At 43.7% G+C, this 23162-nt stretch overlaps 1 protein-coding gene across 11 annotated transcripts in view; it reads right to left on the reverse strand.

Annotated features, from left to right (window-relative positions):
* The window catches only part of PTPRT (protein tyrosine phosphatase receptor type T), a 549351-nt gene that overhangs the window by 196099 nt on the left and 330090 nt on the right, over positions 1-23162 (reverse strand). For all 11 annotated transcript variants that reach the window (XM_075349848.1, XM_075349844.1, XM_075349843.1 and 8 more), the window contains exon 7: positions 2221-2514. In XM_075349848.1, coding sequence (XP_075205963.1) covers positions 2221-2514 — 294 coding nt within the window. The remainder of the gene's footprint in view (positions 1-2220; positions 2515-23162) is intronic.

The following is a 23162-nucleotide window of genomic DNA, read 5'->3' on the forward strand; positions in this document are numbered from 1 at the left end:
ATCACATGGGCTTACCTTCCCTGTGACGTCGCTATAGCCGGCAAACTGCCTCTTTTCTAAGGGGGCGGTTCGTGCGGCGTCACAGCAACGTCATGCGGCAGCCGTCCAATAGCAGAGGAGGGGCGGAGATGAGCAGCTGGAACATGTTGCCCACCTTTTCCTTCCTCATTGCCGGTGGACACAGGTAAGGAGATGTTCGTCGCTCCTGCGGTGTCACACATAGTGATGTGTGCTGCCGTAGGAACGACGAACAACATCGCTACTGACCAGACAACGATTTTTCATAAATAAACAACCTCTCTCAGACAAACGATTTTGCCTCTTTTGCGATTGTTTAAGGTCGCTCCAGCCTGTCACACACTGCGATGTCGCTAACAACACCGAATGTGCATCACAAACACCATGACCCCGACGATATATCGTTAGCGATGTTGCAGCGTGTAAATGGCCCTTAATTATCCAAGAGGCAAGGTCATCACTGGCTATGTTTCTATGAGACCTTGTAGGGTTTCAAATTAAAGCATACACAGTGCCTGATTCAAGCTGCCCGTGACAATTTATGGCGCTACTGACATGACAAAGAGTCTGGATTGCATGCTTTGATGTTTGTTTTTTTTTACTTCAGCCATCTTTTATCAAATCAGCGGCCATTTATTATAGTGCATCAGTCTGTGTTTTGATATAAATGAACTCTATATATTGTGAATCTGATGCAGAATTTAATGATGCTGAATGTGAATATGCTGAACAGCTATATTTAATATTTATACATTAGCAATGGGAGCATATTGAGGAATGTTTATTAAAATTGGGTTACAGCAAAAATAGAAAAGACTGATGTCTTGATAAGATGCAAAACATTTAATAAAATATTGAATGCTTTTTTACCAATTTCTTAGTGGGACCCCTAACAAGACACTCTAGAATTAGAGCTAAAAGTGGGATCCTTTCAAAGATGCATGGATGCCCTCAGCTGGCCTTTTCCTAGGATGAATAGGTAAAGTAGAGAACCTTCAAATGTACAGATGTCTGTCTATGGTTTATCACTACATGTGTTACAAGTACAAGTATGGTTTTGAGGTTGGGGATGAGTAGGTACTTTTTTACTATTATGTTGATTTGGTGTTAATTTTTAATTTAGCTAAGATAAATGTTTTACTGCTGGTTCTGCTGGCAAGAAAACGAAAGCCACCGAGTTCCAATCACCCACTGTCCTCCACCCACTACGTGGAAGAAAGAGCCCTTTTTATTACAAATATATGTTAGGAGCTGGGATTTAAAGGAACCTAAACACAGAAAATGTACAGCAATTAAAAAATATTACAGCGATTTCTTCCTTAATATACCCATTTTCATTAAAGGGGATGTTCACTACATGGATAACCCCTATTCATTCCCCTTGTTCGCTCCCATAAAAATAAATAAGCCTAAACTCACCTCTGGTGCAGCTGCGGTTCCAGCGATGTCTGGGACCCATGTGACTTTAGACATCACTGGAACCATGGCCACACCAGAGGTGAGTATAGTCTTATTTGTTTTTATGGGGGAGAACAAGGGGAATGAGTAGGGGTTGTCCTAATAGTGGAAAATCCCTTCAATCTAATTTTGTCTCATATTACAATTAAAACTAGTAAAACATGAACTCAGCAATGCCCACCTTACCTTTCATCACTATTCTTTGTGCGGCAGTAGAAAAACTGGCTGCAGTAGGAGCCTCCCCCTCTACCCAATCTACAGCAGTACAAATGACTTGTAAGCCTTGCCTATTGGCAAAGGTGGGGGAGGGCTTTGTTTTGCCATTAGTCAAAGACAGAATTGATCTGCAGCAAAAATAGGGTCCAGCAGTGACATCCATAGTAGATAAAAAAAGTTATATTTTTATTCAAACCATGTTAAAATAGATTAAAACATGAGCAGATGCGTTTCGGAATTACTTCCTTGCTCACAGTCCATGAAGACTAAGACATGCACCATCCTCAAAGACTTCAATCATTAAGGGGTGAGCTGGAATTAAGAAATGTATTTCTTTTTGGGGTTTTTTGTAGAATTAATCTGCAGTGCTCTGCTGGATTTCATATTTCACATTCATGTGGAAAATGATAAAGACTAACAAATAGTATGGATATGTATTTTTTAATGTAATACTCTAAAAAGCAGTGTAATATATAATATCACATGGCTAAATGAAAAATACAATGCGTATTAGAAGTCACAGCCTACCTGCACATTTTGTCCTAGTTGTGAGAGGTGGTCCTGGTGGTCCGGTGCCACCTTCTCCTGGACGGGTTAGCAAGACACGTATTTCATACTCCACATCAGGATCCAAGTGCCAGAGTTTGTATGTAGGTCCATCCATAACATGGGTCTCGGCCCAACTCCCTGATGTAGTCCGGTATTCCACTTCCTTCAGGACAATTGGTCCATCACCAATGATTGAGTTGGCATTTGGTTTAATCCACAGATATGTAGCTCCAACTGCCAAAAGTTCTGGCGGTGCAATAGGCTTTGGTGGTTCTGGTAGGGGAGAGAGGGAAGCAAAAAACCATTGTCAAATGTAAACTATTATATTCCAATTATATTCCTATTATATTCCAAGTGTTTGTTAATTGACTTTTGACAACATGAAACAGTAGTTTTCCACTACTAATTCCATGCCTTTTCATTTGTCCTAACTCTTCCTAACTAACACTTTCCTAATATTCGTTTACAACCTGCCCTGCTCCTTCAAGCTTAGTACTCTGCTGCTCCTATACTCCTAGAGCCTTCTGTTGCTGTTCTGGCTCTGCTACTTCCAATCTAGGGACCAGAATCAGATGAACTGAATGGGGAACATCACTGCTGGAGGCAGGGCTACCACTCGGTGAGTGACAGCAGTCTGGGCACGCATGCTCAGATGAGACTTCACTCCCCTTTCAAGCTAGAGCTTGGTTTGCAGTGTGGTGCATCTGACAATTGCTGCGATGGAGAGGGTAGTCATGCTCTATGGCGCACACTGTGAATTCAGATGTAGCAGAGCTAGAAGTGTTGTGGGACCTTGTAATGTAGATTACATTGGACCTGGATGTTTTGGGGGTTAGTAAATTGGTGAAAGAGGGTGTTTATATATATATATATATATATATATATATATATATATATATATATTTTTTTTTTTTAAATAAAGGATTTTTTCAATGTTTTTGTTTATTTCTTTTTACTTATAGAATTAGTTTTGGGGGGGGGTCTCAGACCCTCCCTATCACTAATCCGGGCTTAGTGGTAGTTGTGGGCTGACATTGACCCCTTATATTACCCTGATTGCCACCGCAGCAGGGCAATCTGGAAGAGCCAGATAAAGTGCCGGGACTGTCGCATCTACTGAATGCTACAATCCTGAGCAGCCGCAGTCTGGTATTTTTAGGCTGGGGGCCTCTCAATAAGCATGAGTCTCCCAGCCTGAGAATACTAGCCTACAGCTTCCGGGATTTATCTTGGCTGGGTATCAAAATTGTAGGGAACCGCATGCCGATGTTTTAAATGATTTATTTAAATATTTTTTTAAAAACGCCGCACGTAGTTCCTCTTGTTTTAATACACAGCCAAGTTTAGCGCACGGCTGGTGGCTTTATCTTTGCTGGTATCAATACAGGGGGGACCCAATGCCATTTGTTTTATTTATTTGTTTATTTAATTACCACCAGTCTAAGGTCACAGACAGCATGTGCGATTAAAACCAATCACAAACACTGCCTCAAAGGGTGGGGGTGTGGTCCAATGGCAGCCAATTACAGACGCCAGTGGAAGGGGAAAGCAGTGAATATGCATTAGATATAATTGTCAGACCCGGAACTGCAACAGCAGCGGGGACGCAGTAAGTACTGCTTTAATCCTTTTGCTTTCTTTTTTTTTACATTGGTCAATCAGATCCATGCCAATACATGACATGGCTGTGATGGGCAGGAGGAGGATGGTTTTTGCCATCCGATTATTTAACGATCCTTGGCAAAATCGACGACATTTGCGGTAAATGCTCAGATGTCCAATCCCCATCTGGCCAAAGATCGTACGATTTTAACATTTTCCGATCTTTGTCGATAAAGATCGCTCATCTCTACTTTGGACTTGGTGAATGAAATGAGCCTGGAGGAAGATTCATTGACTTTAGAATGACATACTAATTGTCCATTATGAACACCTTCTTTCAAAATCATAAATGGAGACTTTACACATGGAGAGCATAAAAGAATCAGATTAACTACGTATGTGTTTGACAAAGATGGAGGGCGTCAATCATTACAGCGAAAACAAGGGCAGGAGCTGACTGCGGAACTGATCATTGAGGGCGGCACGGTGGCTCAGTGGTTTAGCACTGCAGTCTTGCAGCGCTGGGGTCCTGGGTTCAAATCCCACCAAGGACACCATCTGCAAGGAGTTTGTATGTTCTCCCCGTGTTTGCGTGGGTTTCCTCCGGGTACTCCGGTTTCCTCCCACACTCCAAAAACATACAGTTAGGGACTTTAGATTGTGAGCCCCAATGGGGACAGTGTTCCTGATGTATGTAAAGCGCTGCGGAATATGTTAGCGCTATATAAAAATAAAGATTTGATTTGATTTTGATTTGATCATGAACTTTTGATAGCAAAGATTAGAGTCAAGTTGCACAAAAGGATAAGGGAACAGGTTGTGTCCAACTTCGATTTCCCCAAAATACCTGAAGTTTCTTGGAACCATCAGCACAACTGATTTGTATCTCTGAAAACGGATAAAGATCCTGAGGAATTATAGATACACATAAAGACTATTGTTACTGAAGAAGACAGAAAGACTATTAACAAGAGGCAGAAGAAACTCCCGCAGCCATGGTTAACAGAAGAGACCTTAAAGATCACTGAAGAAAGACGAATGTCAAAAGCAAAAGGTAACAAGCAGGATACAGACAAAATCAGTAAAAGACTAAAGAAAGCCATTCGAACAGGTGAAGAACTTTATTACCAAAAGATATGTACAGAAATAGAAAATGAACATCTGAAGGGCAAGACCAAGAAGACATACCAAAAGATCAAAGCGATACTAGGAAAGTTTCATCCAAAAGTGGAAGTGTTGAAAGACGCCAACAGTAACAAACTAAATGAGCCAGAACATATCAAGGAAAGAATACATAGAGTACTTCTATAAGAGCAATAAAGTTATGACAAGAAACGGAGTAGGGAAATAATAGTGAACCGAACATCTTAAAAAACAATGCTATTGCTGCGATAAGTCATAAAGCTTCTGCCAAAAAATAAAGCACCTGGATATGACAATATTCCATTAGAACTAATAAAGTTTTCTGATGCAGCAGTTGATGTAATCACATGCCTGTGTCAACAGATATGGACAACTGATAAATGGTCCAAGGACTTGATAAGATCAGTGTTTATTCTTATTCCGAAGAAGGAAGATTTTACAATCTGTGGAAACTATTGGACTATTGAGCTCATACCTCTTGCCAGCAAAATCCTACTGAAGATCCTACAAAGACAGTTTCAGCCTTACTTTGTCAAAGAGCTGCCAGAGGAGCAAGCAGGATTCACAAAGGGAAGTGGAACAAGAGATGTACGGTAATTGCTAACATTAGATGGATAATGGAAAAGGCCAAAGAATATAACATAGTTACATCGATTGAAAAAAGACCTAGGTCCATCTAATTCAACCTTAAACAATGAGCTCTATTTTTCCATCATCGACTATAGCAAAGCCTTTGACTGTGTTGAACATCAGAAGCTTTAGAATCATATGAAGGATATGGGTGCACCAAACCAACTGATCAGCCTCATCAGGAATCTTTACATCGACTAAGAAATAATAGTTTGAACGGAAAATGATGACATGGCATGGTTCAAAGTAGAACGAGGTGTCAGACAAGGCTGCATTCTGTCACCATTTTTCTTCAATTTCTATGCAGATGCTATTTCCAGGAAAACTGGACTTGCCAAATAAGGAATCAAAATTGCTGGATAAATCCTCAACAATCTTAAATACACAGATGATACAGCATTGATAGCAACAAGCATAGATGGAATGAAGGGCTTATTACGGAGTGTCAAGATGGAATGCTATAACATGAGATGCCTACTCAATACAAATAAGCCAAAGATATTGACTACTGGTATTGACTACTAGGTATGACCAGGACACATTTGAGCTGAACGGTGATGAACTGGAAGTTATAAAGGACTTCCACATACTTGGATCAATGATCATTCTAGATGCAGAGATTATACCAGAAATCAAAAAGAGAATAGTTATGGGCAAATCAACAGTGAAGTCACTGGACAAGGTCATCAAATCAAGGAACATTTTACTGGTGATGAAGACATGGCTCATACATAGTATGGTTTTTTGTGTAGTAACATATGGACGCAAAACCTGGACGATAAAAAAAACAAGACAGAAGCAGAATCAACACATTTCAAATGTGGTGTTGGAGAAGGATGTTATCAATATCATGGATGGCAAAAAGAACAAATAAATTAATGTTGAAACAAATCAAGCCAGACATGTCACTGAAAGCAAGGATCACCAAGCTACGATTTGCCTACGTTAACACATCATACAAAGATTGTAATCACAGGAGAAGGACATCATTGTCAGAAAAATGGAAGGAACAAGGCAAAGAGAAAGACCAGCAACCCAGTGGCTTGATACCATCAAGATAACAGTGGAAAAGACCCTACTGGACCTATCTATGCTTGCTCAAGATCAATATTCCTACAGAGCGTTCTTCCTTCAAGTCACCATAGCTCAAGATTGAGCTGAAGGCCATTCTGAAGACAAAGAAGAAGGAAGTCTGCAAAGATGAGCTCTGGGGGTAAAATCTCATCATGGCGTCTTTACTACCTGGAGACAAAAGGGATGCGAACGACTCCAATCAAAGAAGATGTCACCTATAAGGTACTTCAGTGTACATGCTTATTTGTGATTTTTCCTGCTTATTATCAGTTACAGTATGTGGTTCCTGTATGGTTCGAAGTTTGATAACTGTTAACAGCTCTCAGTATCTCCTTGCCATTGTTAAAGGTACACTAGAAGTTGAAGGTTAATGTGATACAATTGTACATACCGTAGGACTGGCCTGATGGCCTGACATTGCAACTGATCGCTTTAGCAAGTTTGGTGATTTATTCATGTACTGACGGTGGTTCTGATGCTGAATTCATGTACTGATGGTGGTTCTGGCACTGCAGTAATCTACTGACATTAGTTCTGATGCGGCATTAATGTACTGATAATGGTTCTGACACTGCATTCATGTACTGATAGTGATTCTGGATCTGCATTCATGCATCTGCAGTGATGATGGAGCTGTATTCATGCATTGATGATGCTTTTGGTGCTGCATTCGTGTACTAACAGTGGTTCTGAGGCTACATTTATTTATTGAAGGTGGATCTGGCAAAGAATTCATGTATGGACATTAGTTCTGTCACTGCATTCATGTCCAAACAGTGGTCTTGGCACTGTATTCATGTGCTGAAGTTTGTGCTGATCTTGTACACATGTAACAACCCAAACAAGCTACATGGCTATTTTAAAACTTAAAAATACTCAAACGTTAGTGTTTTGAGATTATGAGGAGGATTATGTTCACATTTTTTTTGGAGCAAAAACTGATCATAAGCTCTCCAAATCCACTTCAAATGCTTAAAACTTGGTTCTGGTGTTTAATTAATGTTCTAATAGTGGTTCTGGGGATGTATAAATACATGTATCCCATTCAATTTTTTGCTGTCCTTGGAATTGATTCATTATGACAATGCGGCAATTCTACCAAATTATGTTGTGAAGCCCTGGGCAAAAGTCACCACTGTCAGTACTGTGAGAGACAACAGAGAGCACGCCTCCTCACTTTGTTTGCCAGCTCACACTGCACAGATACATCTGTCAATTAACCTGTCATTTTTTGCTCACGAAATAGCAATTAATACTGCGAGAGATGACTATAACTGTATCTTGCACACTTTTATCACTGAAAGGTGGTGACTCCCAGGAGGAAATAAGTTTGTTTTCTCTCTGTAGCCACTTTCTCAGTAATGCAGCCAAGCAACATTGTAACTCTATTTACATGCAAAATGACACTCTATTTTTCTCCTTTAACTGCATTTTTCAAGGTGACAGGTTCCCTTTAAACTGCTTGAACCTTCACAACCCACATTTGTTCAAACAATTAAAAACAAAAAGTCTGAAGTTATAATACATTATACATTCTTAACAAGAGTCACCAGCAATTTTATGAATAGCTACAGGGTTAATTGAAAACATTTCCACCAACAACATATATCACCTATATACAGATTAGGTCCTAAATGTGTGATTGCTGGAGCCCTAGCCACTGAGATCCCCTTTAATCGCAAGAGTTAAGTGTATCCTATATCCATATACGTTTTAAAGTAAATTTAATTAGTTGTAAAACTTGCTCTACCATCTCATCGCCGTATTCAAATGCAACTTTGTGACCATTGATTAAGGATTGTGGGGGTTTCAGAGGTCCAAATTCACAAACATCAATTTGGGCACGTCTCAATGTGTGGATGTTTTTCATGAAACAGATTAATTTTGAACTTTTTGATCCAAACAATGTTCTCTCCTTCAACTATTACAGCTACAGTGCACAAAATAATAAAAAATGTCACGGTCCCAGTTCCTTCATTTCATTGAAGATCTGTTAAGTGCGACAGGGACCTGATTATTCTAAGATTATGTATGAACGTGTTAAGTAGTAATCAGAAAACCATTTCACCTAATTTACCAATTTACAGACTCTCTAGTCCATATAATAGATTAACAGAATTAATATTTCTTACATTTCCCTAAAACAAATCTGAAAGCTGATAGATCCTACAGGCTGTCAAGTCATAAATCAATGCACAAAACTTGTAAATATATAAGTCAATTATGGGAAAACCTTTAGAAGTTTGATTTAATTGCTTACTTTTCTTGGGTTTATATATAGAAACATTCCATTTCAAAGCCAATTTGTCTGTGCGCCTCAGTAGTTCCTTTTTCCCTTTTCAGACATTTATGGCATATTCTATTATGAAACCAGCGTATCTAAATTTGAGAGTTCCGGCAACCTCAACTATCACCACTAGTCATGGGCAGACACGCAGATAACTGGGACCGGTAGACCTAACCGGATTAAAAAAAAACATCCCAGAATGGATCCCAGTTATCTGGCTGGATGCCGGACCCCATATAAGTCTACAGAGCCAAGAATATGGCAATTAAAAATGGTGGTAAAAGGGATAAGGGATAGCAGCAAGCGCTTCATATGTCCTGAGGTTCCAGCACAGCTGTTACTGCTTCTTGGCAGCTCATTCACTTCCAGGGCCACTCATTTACCTTAATTGCTCATGCACTGCTTTCCCTGCCCACCGGCGTCCATGATTGGTTGCAGTCAGGTGCGCCCCCACCCTGAGTGCCAGTTGACTGCTTCCAGTCACAGATGCTGTATGCATCTATCATGGTATAAAAATAGATAAATAAAATATTTGGCGTAGGGTCCCCCGATATTATGATACCAGAAGATAAAGCATAAGCTACAGGCCGCAGACCCAAGCTATGCACTTATCTTGGCTGTGTATTAAAATAAGATGAACCGCATGCAGTTTTTTTAAATTATTATTTATGGGCTGTCTCATATTGTTTAAAGGCATAGTATTCTTAAGTATATGTAAACTTTTGACTTTGCAGAAAGTAATAAAAATGCTTTAAAACATTCTCTCTCTTTCTCTCTCATTATTCTGGCATTTGGCAAATATAAATAATTTTGGGAACCTTAATTCACCTAAAATGGGAAAGGTTTATTCTGATTTCATGTCAGATAGTGAGAAAAACATGCATATGTGTCTTTTTAGATAGAGTATGTAAACTTCAGGTTTCAACTATATACAGTCTTGTTCATTGTTATTGACACCCATGAAGTTACATAATATGGAATATCTCCTGAAAAAAATGAATTAAGTGAAACAGCTTTTTTGTATAGAGTACTCTGGTTTCAACTGTATGTTTTTCAGTAGTTTTACCTTTACTTGCCAAAATCAAATGCAATTATTTTTCGAGGGTAAACCTTAAGGGGTTTAAAATAAAAAGGGACACTTGCGGCGTCACTCTAAATGTAGTAGTTCAAATGCATAAAAAATGATTAAGAAATGTGCATAAATTGCACTCACCTTCTTTCAAGTTAGATCAAACCCATAGATCCCTTTAGGATCAATCTCCTCAATTTCTGTGCTGATCTGCTGCTCACTAGGATTTGATACACTGTGAATCACCTCCACAGGAAACTGGTAAATTGAAGTGCTTGAAAAATCCTTCAAATCCAAAAAACGTGGCGCTGATGCCCAAATATATTATATCAGAAGAAATTTTATTTGGCTACTATAAAATATTACATAAAATATTACAACGCGTTTCAGCTAAATATCTTAAATAAAGATAGCCTTCTTCAGGTAAAATAACATGACATTACTTCTGATATAATATATTTGGGGATCAGCGCCACTTTTTTTGGATTTGAAGGATTTTTCAAGCACTTCAATTTATGCAAATATTTTTGTCACAGTTCTCCTCTAGAGATGAGCGGTGTTCGAATCGAACTGTTTGCCAATTTCAAATTCGAGTTGTTTTGGGCGATGTTCGAGTTGTTCGACAAAACTTGAATGATTTGCTTCATGTTCGACAGTTCGAGTTAACGTTCGATAACGGTTCGATCACCAAAAGCGCGGCTTTCCACAGTAAGGCTATGTGCACACATTGCGTATTTGCATGCGTCCTGCGTCCCCAGCACAATCCCTCTCTCTTTCCTACTCACCGATCAGCTGCACGGCTGTCACAAAGCTCCGACGGCTTTTCCTCTTTTGAAAATGGCTGCCGCTCATTATTCAATCTCGTATTCCCTGCTTTCCCTGCCCACCGACGCCCTTGATTGGTTGCAGTCAGACACGTCACCACGCTGAGTGACAGCTGTCTCACTGCACCCAATCAAAGCGGGTCAATATAGTGCAGTAAAATAAATAAATAATTAAAAAAAAAAAAAAAACCTGCGGTCTTCCCCAATTTTGATACCAGCCAAGTGAAAGCCACACGGCTGGAGGCTGGTATTGTCAGGATGGGGAGCGCCACGTTATGGAGAGCCCACCACCCTCACAATATCAGCCAGTAGCCGCCTGGAATTGCCGCATTCATTAGATGCGACAGTCCCGGGACTCTACCCGGCTCATCCCGAATTGCCCTGGTGTGGTGGCAATCAGAATCATAAGGAGTTAAATGGCAGCTTATACCTGCCACTAAGTCCTAGGTTAATCATGGCAGGCGTTTCCCCGATATACCTTCCATGATTAATCTGTAGTGAATGTAAATAAACACACACAACAAAAAATCCTTTATTTGGAATAAAAGACAAAAAACCCCCTCATTTACCACTTTATTAATCCCCAAACACCCATCCAGGTCTGAAGTAATCCACACGACGCTTTCAGCTCTGCTACATGAAGCTGACAGGGAGTGCCGTAGAACACGACCACTCTGTGTCAGCTGCACGCAGCAACTGAAGTGAGCTTCACTGTCACCAGAGACTTTACTCAGGTAGTGCTGGTGCGTGCGGGGATGATGGAGGCCGGTGTGTGTTGGGATGAAGGGGGCCGGTGTGTGCGGGGATGATGGGGGCCAGTGTGTGCGGGGATGACGGGGCTGTTGTGTGCGGGATGATGGAGGTTGGTGTGCGGGGATGACGGGAGCCGGTGTGTGCGGGGATGACGGGGGCCGGTGTGTGCGGGGATGACGGGGGTCGGTGTGTGCGGGGATGATGGGGGCCGATGTGTGCGGAGATGATGGGGGCCAGTGTGTGCGGGGATGACGGGGGCAATGTGTGCGGGGATGATGGGGGCCGGTGTGTGCAGGGATGATGGAGGCTGGTGTGTGCGGGGATGATGGGGCCTGTGTGTGCAGGGATGACGGGGGCCAGTGTGTGCGGGGATGACGGGGGCCGGTGTGTGTGGGGATGATGGAGTCCGGTGTCTGTGGGGATGATGGGGGCCGGTGTGTGTGGGGATAATGGAGGCCGGTGTCTGTGGGGATGATGGGGGCCGGTGTGTGCGGGGATGATGGAGGCCGGTGTGTGCGGGGATGACGGGGGCATTGTGTGCGGGGATGATGGAGGCCGGTGTGTGCGGGGATGACGGGGCCAGTGTGTGCGGGGATGATGGAGGCCGCTAACTGCAGTGACGGCAACGCTGATTGCGGCTCACTTCAGTCACTCAGGGGATTTTCGGTCACCAGTGCGTCCTTCACCGGTGACAGCAAATCAGGCTGCGACACAGACAGAGCCGCAGGATGACAATGAAATCGGGTGAAGTTCATCTGAGTTCATTCCCATTGCGCGACTGTCTGTGTCTGCCAGAACTGGCTCATCTGGATCGATCCGTGCACCTCCTGATTTGTCCTGTGGCTTCTACGCTGGTAAGCTGAACCTTTTTTTGTGTTTTCTATGTGTTTGTGTTTGCCTGCCATTGTTTTCATTGGGGTTCGAAGGTGTTCATCGAACGTTCGACAAACACACCCGCCGTTCGACGAACCGAACTGAACTCGAACACTAGGGGGGTGGCTCATCTCTAGTCTCCTCCTCTTTTCTGTCTATCCACACAGTCATTTTGCTTGCACTACCATTACTCTAAAGATATCTCCTTATTTCAAGATATCACCCCTGCATTACAATAAAACACAAGTGACTTTCTGCTTTCTTATCTAAAAGTGAATTTTTAAAAATTCTTGCGTTTCTCCATTCTATTAACTTGTCTAAACCTGATATTTCCATTTCAGCACTATACCAAGATCTCTGCTCTGTGCCAGTAATTGCACCGGTTACACATCCACTATCCTGATGAAGAAGGATGCTTCCTTTGAAACGCGTTGGTGATAGTATACTGGATTACAGACGCCAAAGAAAAGAGAATAAAACTAATTGCCTGACGCGTTGGAGGCAATATCCTGGATTATGGACTGTTCATCAGTGATTGATGTCACTCAGTCTAGGTGGACTGTATTGATTGTGGCGACTGTGTGCTAGTACTGCTGGCCGGAGCACTGCACAGGTACCTCATACACGCACCATCCACAGATCACGATATCGTAGCACTTTTACAAGATGGACATAAATCAGAAGGACATCTATCTATATTATATATGCAGAATTTACACCAGGTGTTTTTGGACATTAGATTTTAGGTGCATTTTATTACGGTTTGCTTATTTATTCAATACAATATAAACTTATCCTTCTCATCCACAAAGCTCTCCACAGTTCTGCAATGTCTTGGGCTCCTTTCCCATTGCGTTTTTCCCTACGTCCCCAGGTCCCGTCGGAGGATCCGTCCGAAGTAGTCCACAACGTTCGGGTGTCCGTCTGCAGTAAACGTCTATGTGCAAAAATGGCACAAAACAGAGCACATGCTAACGCAGTGCGCTCCATTACAGTGAATGGCCCTGCTGGGCGCATGCGTCCGGAACACGCTTTGCAGAGTGGGGGAGGGGCGGGTCGGACGGATCCTCCGACGGGACCTGTGGACGTAGGGAAAAACGAAATGTGAAAGGAGCCTTACATCACCTCCGTCACTTGTATTTACCACCCTACCCATGCTCTCCATAATGATCTAACACTAATATCCTATAATCAGAACCTCTCACTCCCATCTCCCCATAACATAAAGTTAATTCCCACTGTCCATAGTTTTAAGCATGCCCTAAAAATACTTTCTTACGCAGGCATATCACATCACTAATCTAACTTTTCTCAGGTTTCCCTTCCTCAATATTGACCAGAATCTAGTGTCCCCTACACTCTATGTACTGTATATGACTTCAAAACTGTTCATACACAGTTACTGGCCACTGATCGGAGAATGCAGCTGTACATAAAACCCCTTATATGTCATAAAATATATCATTTTAGGGCCAGGTTTAGATGCGGGTATGCAAAATTGTCCATTTTTCATCCAGAAAAAAACCCAGTTGATTCTTCATTTGTATTGTTATCCATATGTATTCTGTATATCCATTTTGTACATTTATATGGCATTTGGCATTTGGATTTTACACGTACAATTTATTAAATAAAAGCCAAGTACAATTTCCTATATTAATAACTACCTGTAGTACCCGGCGTTGCCTGGGATAGTAACTGTCTCTCTGTCTCTCTCCCAGTCTCTGTCTGTCTCCCTTTCTGTCTGTCCCTTTCCCTGTCTGTCTCTCTCTCTCTTTCCCTGTCTGTCTCTCTCTTTCCCTGTCTGTCTCTTTCCCTGTCTGTCTCTTTCCCTGTCTGTCTCTTTCCCTGTCTGTCTATCTCTTTCCCTGTAAAGTTCGGTGTTCGCACCAAACACGGACTTTAAAAAAAAATCAGTGTCCAAGTTCGGAGTTCAGGTGCTTTACATATGCTAACCACTCAAACGAATATCACTGTGCTTGGGTACATTCGGTGATCGGCCCAGTGTGAGCCGCTTGCAGTATTTGCATAGCTATTACTGGAGTTCTGATGTAGTGTGTCCAAGAAAAACCCAAACAAACCCTGCCCTCCCACGGAAGTGATCTGTTTATGGCTGGCTGCAGGGGGGCGCAGAGCAGGACTGCCCAGTCAGTGACTTCCAATGGGTTTGGCCAACTTCGGGTTCCTAACAGAAAAAAAACATTGTATGAAAAATAGAGTTCACCCGCTTAGTGTCCATGAGATCTGGGAAATGGATTCCAGAGGGTGTAGGAAAAAAGGTTGGTGCAGCTCAGCAGAGACATAGGAGAAAACGGAGTCTGCACAAACCATCCGGTAATGTTAATCTTATACATAGCATATTCACAGTGGTTACATTCAGTACATTAACCACTGTGAATATGCTATGATTAAGAGAGTGTCACACACCTGAAACACGTCAAGTGTTTTTATCCTTCCCCATCTTATGTGTGTGATTTAATCATTAATTTATAAGAGGAACATTACCGGATGGGTGTGTGCAGACTATATTTTCTCCTATTTTCAAAATGAACTTTATCTAAAGTCCGGCTGAACATGGTGAACCCGAACTTCCACAGATCCGCTCAACTCTATCTGTATGTAACAATCTTTCATGTGAAATACGACATTGACTTGTATTGGTTAGTTTGCTGTCCAAATGCCTCCCGATTATATGGGCATCCCAACAAGCCCTAATTATGTGCCCCCCCCCATTTCCTTACAGATTGTAAGCTGTGCTGAGAAGGGGACCCCACTCCTTTTGTTTAAATTGTTGTACTATGGGTTATTCTATAACATCTAATATTATTTGTACTTGTACTATGGTTATTCTATAACATCTAATATTATTTGTACTTGTACCCTCTGAATTGTAAAGTGCTGCTGAACAAAAACCATCACCCACTCTGGAGAGGACCCCACACATCTGTACTTTGCATGAACAGTCTGATCATAGTAATGTGAATTGGGTGATGCATTGTCGCTTCTCGGAATTACACACATGCTGACACATTTCTGTACAACTGCAGCTGATTCTTCAGGGTCCAAGCAGTGGGACACTCTTTTTGTTCAACCTATTGTCAGGGTAATCTACTAACAAAAAGGGATTGTCCATAACAAAACTGTTCTGTTCATTTGTAACACTACGTAATGCTCGTCTGTAGAACGCTGGGTCTGGATATCTCCAGGCTGACATTTTACAAAAAGTACATATTACATTGATAATACGTCAACACTGTGTTACATTAGTGATGTAAGCATGTACTGTATAATGATGCAGAATGTCTATACACTAATAATACTCTGTATAATGCTCTCCATGCCACTGATAAATAAAAGATATGATTTTTATGAGCCTTCTTCATGGTTTCCTCCCAGGTCCACATTGAGCGTCTCCAGAATAATACCTGAATAATTATCTCCACTGAGAAATAAAACGATCAATAATTGATTGTATTGAGCTGCACCTGAGCTGAAAGTGTGGTGGAGGCGGCGGAACTGCAATTAATTGTGTGAATATTTAGGTAAATGGACATAAAGCACCGGGGAGAGACACCGGGAATGCCGAGGCTCCATAGCTGCAAAGAGGACCAGGATAAATTCTTCTAAGTAGAACATGACAGCTGCTCTCTAAAAAATACTCTCGTATGGTCATTATTGACTATGGAGAAAGGAGAAGAAAAGATTTGCTTCTTTATTCTCATTCACAGCATAACTCAGAATAGGTTAAGACCTCATGACGGAGCTGTATGCTCGCGGCTTGTACAAATGTAGAAATGAATAAACTAATACAGCATGCAAAATTAAAGCAATATTCAGATCTAATCAAATAAAGGATTTCTAACATACTTTTTGTATCAGTTTCTCAAAGTTTTTAAGACATTTGCCTCCAGAGGATTAAATGGAAATTCTACAGACGTGAAAAAATCCTTTCCTGTTCAAGTTTTGTGTACCTTTGATTATATACAACCATTTACCTGAATCATTTTTAGTTTTTGGGCGAAAGTATTGAAACGTCCAATTGAAAGAATGCAAGCAGAGATCCTGAGAACCAGGAGAAATAATATTCAAAGTATACCTGAAAGCTACACAATTTTATGGGTGAACTGCAATACCAGACAGGTTAATAAACTTGGGGTTATTCAGAAAAATGAAGGCTTAAAGGGAATCTGTCACCACATTTGACCTATCTAACCTATTATTATGGTTATACAGGTCATAGAATGCTGAAAAAAGTCATATCTCTGGAGAGGGAGTTATATTCCAGACCGCATCCGCCCAATAGACTGGAAGAGCTAATTTATATACACTGATAAAATAGGCAAGACATCTTATATGAGACAGACAGGTGTGACAATGTTCAGCATTCTATAACCTGTATGCCCATGTTATTAGGTTAGCTTGGTCAAATGTGGTGACAGAAAACCTTTAAGTGTTATCTTATTACAATGTACAAATATATGAGGGGACAGTAAAAAGCTCTTTTTAATGATCTTTTTTACATCTAGGACAAAAAGGCATCCTCTAAGGCAGGGGTGTCAAACTCATTTTTACTACATTAAGGGCTACATTAGCATTACGGTTGTAATTTAATAGAAGATTGCCATGACATCGGGCCAGTCAAGGCAATCAATCACAAAGGGGGAGCATGCAGAATTTGAAGATGGAGCATGACTGACTGTGACTGAACTGAAGGCAAGCGCCACCCCAATGACTGAAACAGAAGGTATCTAATGCATTCATCTGATCATTAAAAGTGTGGGGAGCTGTTGTTTGACAAAACAATGTGTGTAATGCACATTGCAACACTAATAAGACATTGGGACAGTTTAATATCAAAAAAGGACCTGACAGGTTCCCTTTAAGTGTACCTTCAACCTTAGAAACTATGAAACTATGAAGATGCCTATTATTTTTCTTAAAACATTGGTAAGATCTTAATTATTGTGCTACTATGTGATTTTGTTTTTTCCATTACATCTCTGTGATTTATTTTTTTACAGAGTAATTACTTAACCTGAGCGTAAGTCACTATATCATACATATAAACTCCTTATACCATAAAGAGCTTTTGTCACTAAGGGCAACACCGATCCAAATGACACATAGGAATGTCATACTCGCTGTTCCCTGCTTTGGACCCCAATGTGATTTACAAAACAAACAGCAGCTGGAAAGAGTTGCTCTTCCTTTGATAGACCCAGTTTTAGGCCTCCTTTACACGTCCATGTCTCCGGTACGTGTTTGGTCCGTTTCCTCACGTGCCGGAGAAATGGGCACAAGTAGACCCATTAACATCAATGGGTCTGCGCTCACATGCGTGTTTTGCCATGGACAGTGTGTCTGTGTGGAGCATGCGTGTGCCCGTGTGCTCCACACATAGACATGTCTGTTTTTCGCCGGCATCACAGGTGTCACACGGACCACACACGGTCCACATGGATGTGATCCGTGTGACACGCACCAGAGAAAACACAAGTGCCTGTGAAATAAAAAGAATTTCTGTACTCACCTTCTCCAGCGCTGCTGTCTCTGCCACTGCTTGTGTGACGCCCTGGCCTATCAGGTCGTCACAGAGTATTGTGCAATCTGCCCTTCTGTGCAGTATCCACCTCCTCCTTGGTTATGGGTCCCTAACTTTTGGTGTTGCCAAAACCAGCTAATCAAAATCCTGGGAACACTCTGCACCACACCCACCAGACACACCAGTGGATGGCCTGAGTGAAATAGGGTCGCCCACTTTGGGAGTTGGTAAGGGGAGGTCAGAAGTGTCCGGATTAGGCCAGTGTAGTGTTGGAAGTGAAGGAGAGAGGAGGTCAGGAGCCGGGCTCCTTGGAAGTACTATGTGGCAGACGGTGGTCTGGGCCTAGTAGGAGGTGGACCCCCGATCTCAGGGGATCATGACAAGGGGTATGGTATTGTCGAGGAGGACAGCCGGCGGCCTTGTACCATCACCGGGCTGGGACCAGGGCACGACGGGGTATGTGGATCCTAGGTCAGGGAGTAGCTTTAGGCAACCTGACCATTGACCCGACAAGAATGGAGCCTTCAATATCCGCTCTCCACCTGCTCCAAAATCGGGGTACTAGCGCAACAACGGGGATAGGACTTTCCACTAAAACGGTCCAGGAAATCCCAAGCGTGAACCCTGAGAGCAAACTCCCACAGTTAGCCCCACTGGGGAGCGGGACCCGACTATTTTCCAGCTACCGGGGCCAACTAAGAAGCAGACTAAGTGCCAGGGATAAAGTCACAGATCATCAGGCAACACCACCGAGGACAGGACCCAAACGTGCTCCCCTCAGTGTCAGCGGTATCCAGAACTTTGGTTTACCAAGTTGTCGGTGTCAGCTTCATGGACTGTGTGAGTACACAACTGACCCTTCCACCCCTCAACGGCACTTCTCAACCCCATCACCGAGTCCCGGGGCATCCCCCTACTCGTGGAGGGTCGCAACACCTGGCTGCCTCTGTCATCCCTCCGGGTACTCTCCAACGGCAGCGATGGTACTCCAAACTTATCACACACCACGGGTGGCGTCACGAACTGTAAATACACCATCCCCTGTAAATATCCCCTTCATTTGAGTGGCCGCACGACCCCCGGGGCCGGACGCCCCTCGAGCCACCGCGAATCCAGATCCGAGCAGCTCGGCTGCTGACGTGGGGGTGGCACACTTGCACTTGCTTCCGATCCCCGCTCATTATGCTCATTGCATATTCACTCCACTGCAGGTCGGAAGCTGCATCGGGGAGTCAGCAAGGTGGGAGACCAAAGATCAGCACCACAGACAGCAACGCCAGGGACAGGTAAGCAGAAACTTCCCGTTCTCTGTGTTTTATCACGGATAACACACAGAAACCACACGTGTGCCATAAACACGGCATACGGAGGGCAATACGCACCTTTAACACTTCCGTGAAAAAACGTGCGTGATTTTCACGGACGTGTGAAAGAGGCCTTACTGTGTAGTAAATGGTTGAATGTGCGCCATGTTGTACTGCAATGTCTAGCTACACTTAGTATCTCCCATCACCTCACTTAGAGTGTCAGCTGCTGGATGTGTGGTAATCAGTTGATCACCAGCTAGTGCTGATTTCAAATGGTCATTCAGATTAAACACCTAATAAGAAGGAATGAATTCTAGAACGGTTGGTTAAAATTCTACTTCAGATTATGGTTCTGTGATTGATATAGAGCCTTCTGCACGTCTACGAAAAAAAATCACATCGACAGAACCTGAACTGTACACACAGAAACAGCAGGGAGCTTTTGGGAGATGTGAGTTCAGGACCAGGAAAATGCCAGGAGAATAAGAATGGGTTCTAATTCATAACGTATCTCCGTATCAGCACAAGGCAAGTAACGCAAAGGTATAAGTGAAGGTGCATAATGTTATTTCTACTATATAAAGTACATTTTCATTTAGAATGGTGATCAAATGTAAACCAAGAATATGATCATTTCAGGCTTCTTTACTAAAGTCCGCTTTACACACTGCGATATCAGTACCGATATCGCCACCATGCGTACCCGCCCCCATCTGTTGTGCGACACGGGCAAATCGCTGCCCGTGTGGCACAACATCGCCCAGACCCGTCACTTTACTTACCTTTCCTGCAACGTCGCTGTGACCGGCGAACCGCCTCCTTTCTAAGGGGGCGGTTCATCAGCGTCAAAGCAACGTCACTGCAGCGTCACTGAACCGCCGCCCAATAGAAGCGGAGGGGCGGAGATGAGCGGGACAAACATCCCGCCCACCTCCCTCCATCCGCATTGTGGCCGGGAGGCAGGTAAGGAGAGCTTCCTCGTTCCTGCGGTGTCACACGGAGCGATGTGTGCTGCCACAGGAACGAGGAACAACTTCGCTACTGCTGCAGTAACGATATTTGAGAATGGACCCCCATGTCGCCGAAGAGCGATTTTGCACATTTTTGCGACGATGCAAAATCGCTCATAAGTGTCACACGCAACGGCATCGCTACAGCGGCCGGATGTGCGTCACAAAATCCGTGACCCCAACGAGATCGCTGTAGCGATCTCTTAGCGTGTAAAGCCCGCTTAAGTGAAAGCGCTCACACTTTGTAATACATATTCTGCTAAAATAACTATGCTGATCAGCATTGAGAGAAGAGTGAAGAACAGGCGGCAGTCATGTGATTTCTAAGTGCTGTGATCAATAAAAGCATGTGTGCAATTCAACTGGTATTCGGGTAGCCAAACTGGTCTTGGCAACTCATTTCTCTCATCTGAGATAAACAAATGTTTTTAGTAACTTCTCTACTGCTCTAAGGACACATTACTCTGATTTATTGTGAATATGAAAAAAAACAATAAAAGTGGTCATCTCCTCCGAGCCCGCATACTGGGTAGCCATTAGGTCGAGTGATTTAGTAGAGTTGTGAATAATAAAACAGACGATTGGACACTGCTACACATAGTCAATCAATGACAAGGAATCCAGTTATTAAAAAGTAACTGTGGCGCCCCTGAGGGTCCAGTCGCCACAGAGGTACTGGACCTCAGCCAGAGGCGTGGTATCCCATTCCCGGGTAAGGAGGAGGCCACAACTCGTTGTATACACACACACACACAGACACACACTCTTAATTTAGCGACACTCCATTAGGCCATGGTTAGGGCGAGTTGCACCTTAGGGAAAGCACAGTCCTGAAGCTAGTCTGGAGGTGGGGTTTAGTTAGTGGGAGCAGGCTGTACAACGTTAGTCAGTCAGGAAGTGGACGCGGAGGAGAAAGGTCCTGGGGTCTGGAGCTGAACCAGTTCATCCCAGGATCAAAAAAGAAGGAGTTTTAGAGTCATGGGAGTGAGCCATCCACCCATGGGCTCGCATCCACAGCCGGTATACCGGTGTGGAGGGATTTGGCCACAACGGGGAACCGGTCTCCAGACTAGTGGACAACTGCAAGGCTCAGCTAGTAAACTGGAGGCTGAGGTTACTTCAAGTACCGAAGCCACCACCGCACATAACTCGCTGAAAAGGTGACCACATAGGACCAAGGGACAAGGCAGGAAAGCCACCCATAAAAGGGATCCGCGGACACCCGCTCAAGGCCCTGTGTGTGAAGTGTGGGGCTGGCGGGAGAGGCCAGCACAGGAAAATGACAAGGGAAGAGTGGTCTGGATTGTGCCTCCGAACTATCCGGGGATCGGCTGGAGCCCATCGCAGCAGGACTCAGCACTCCGAGGGCAGCCTCTGACTAGTCGTGGTAACCTGGAACTATCAACAGTGAGTAAAGAACTTGTGACTGCATTCTTGCATTGCCCAGTTATTGTCTGTGGCTCCGGCCCTGCACCCCGCCATTATATGACGCCCTTGTGGTAAACAAGTGTCACAAAAATTAAGGTAACAGCCTAAGTCCAACATAACTGTGCCAGCCACTACACACACACTAGTACACAAGGAAGTTTACACTCGCTGTACCCGGCTGGGAGACACCTAGCCAGATGACAGGGCTGGGCACTGTGAGATAACAGGCAGCCAACTGGGAGGAAGAGACCAGACCTGGGGGAGGAGACAGTGACCTGGGAAGGGTTAATGACCAGTCATTCTGGAGTACACAGTGAAAGAGGAAGGGTGTCAAGACAGACCAGAGACTCTTGAGACACAAAAAGGAAAGTGAGGAGTAAGAAAGTCGGCGGAGTGGTAGTAAAAGAGACTGCAAAGACCTGAGTAGTAAGAACAGCCACTCAGAGGAGGAAAGTAGCTGTAGTGTAAGAGAGCAAGCCCCAAGGACAGAGGGGCCCTTTGGGGAGAACATCCAGGGCTCACAGTACTTTGCACGCACGGGTTGCAGATCCCAGAACAGACACAGACTTCAAGCCCTCTGTTAACTCTTCCAGGCGGGAGGGGTTTCCAGGACTCATCTGCCACCCTTTAATGTCTGAGGCATCAGAAGAGCAGCAAAGAGAGGACCGGGACATATTTCCTTAAATAGTCCAAGCTGCCTGCGGCAGAACCTAGACACCAGGAGGACCTCCAAGTGCTCCACGCCAGGGAGGACCCACATACACAGGAGTGCACAGGTGGAGAGTGGCACCAGGTTGACAGGCACAGCCATCAGGACACGGGCGCAACTGGAATCCAGTACGTCTCAAGGCGTCAAACCAGTGAGTAAACACCATCAAACTGCTCTGCTTGCCTGGACTGCTTCATTGCCACACGCCTCCACGTTAACCCTTCACCTACCCCTAGGGAAAAACCATGCTCACGGAGGGCTCCACCATCCACGCTGCCCCCATCCATCATCCCCAGTAGGAACATGCAGTGGCGGCCCTATGATCCCTGGCCGCAAACCGTGAGTGGCGTAGTCGGACTTTTATTTTATTTTTATTTTTCATTTAAAACTGTTCGACAGTGCCCCCGGTCCGGGACCCCTTGAGCCACAGACCGCCCGGATCCGAGCAGCTCGGCTGCCCCGAGGCACAACAATTACATCTCGACATCATAGATTCTCAGCGCCCCCCCCTTTTTACCTGCCATGTGGGCCAATCTCTACCTGTGGAGAGCTCAACTACCTCTGCTGCATCACCACCGACCTGTAGTTCTAGGGGAACTACAAGTCAGCGGTGGCTCATATCTGGCCGCATACCACGGGTGGTGTCACGACTTATCACCTGCAAATATTT

This window comes from Anomaloglossus baeobatrachus, chromosome 5 (assembly GCF_048569485.1).
Source record: "Anomaloglossus baeobatrachus isolate aAnoBae1 chromosome 5, aAnoBae1.hap1, whole genome shotgun sequence".
NCBI lineage: Eukaryota > Metazoa > Chordata > Amphibia > Anura > Aromobatidae > Anomaloglossus > Anomaloglossus baeobatrachus.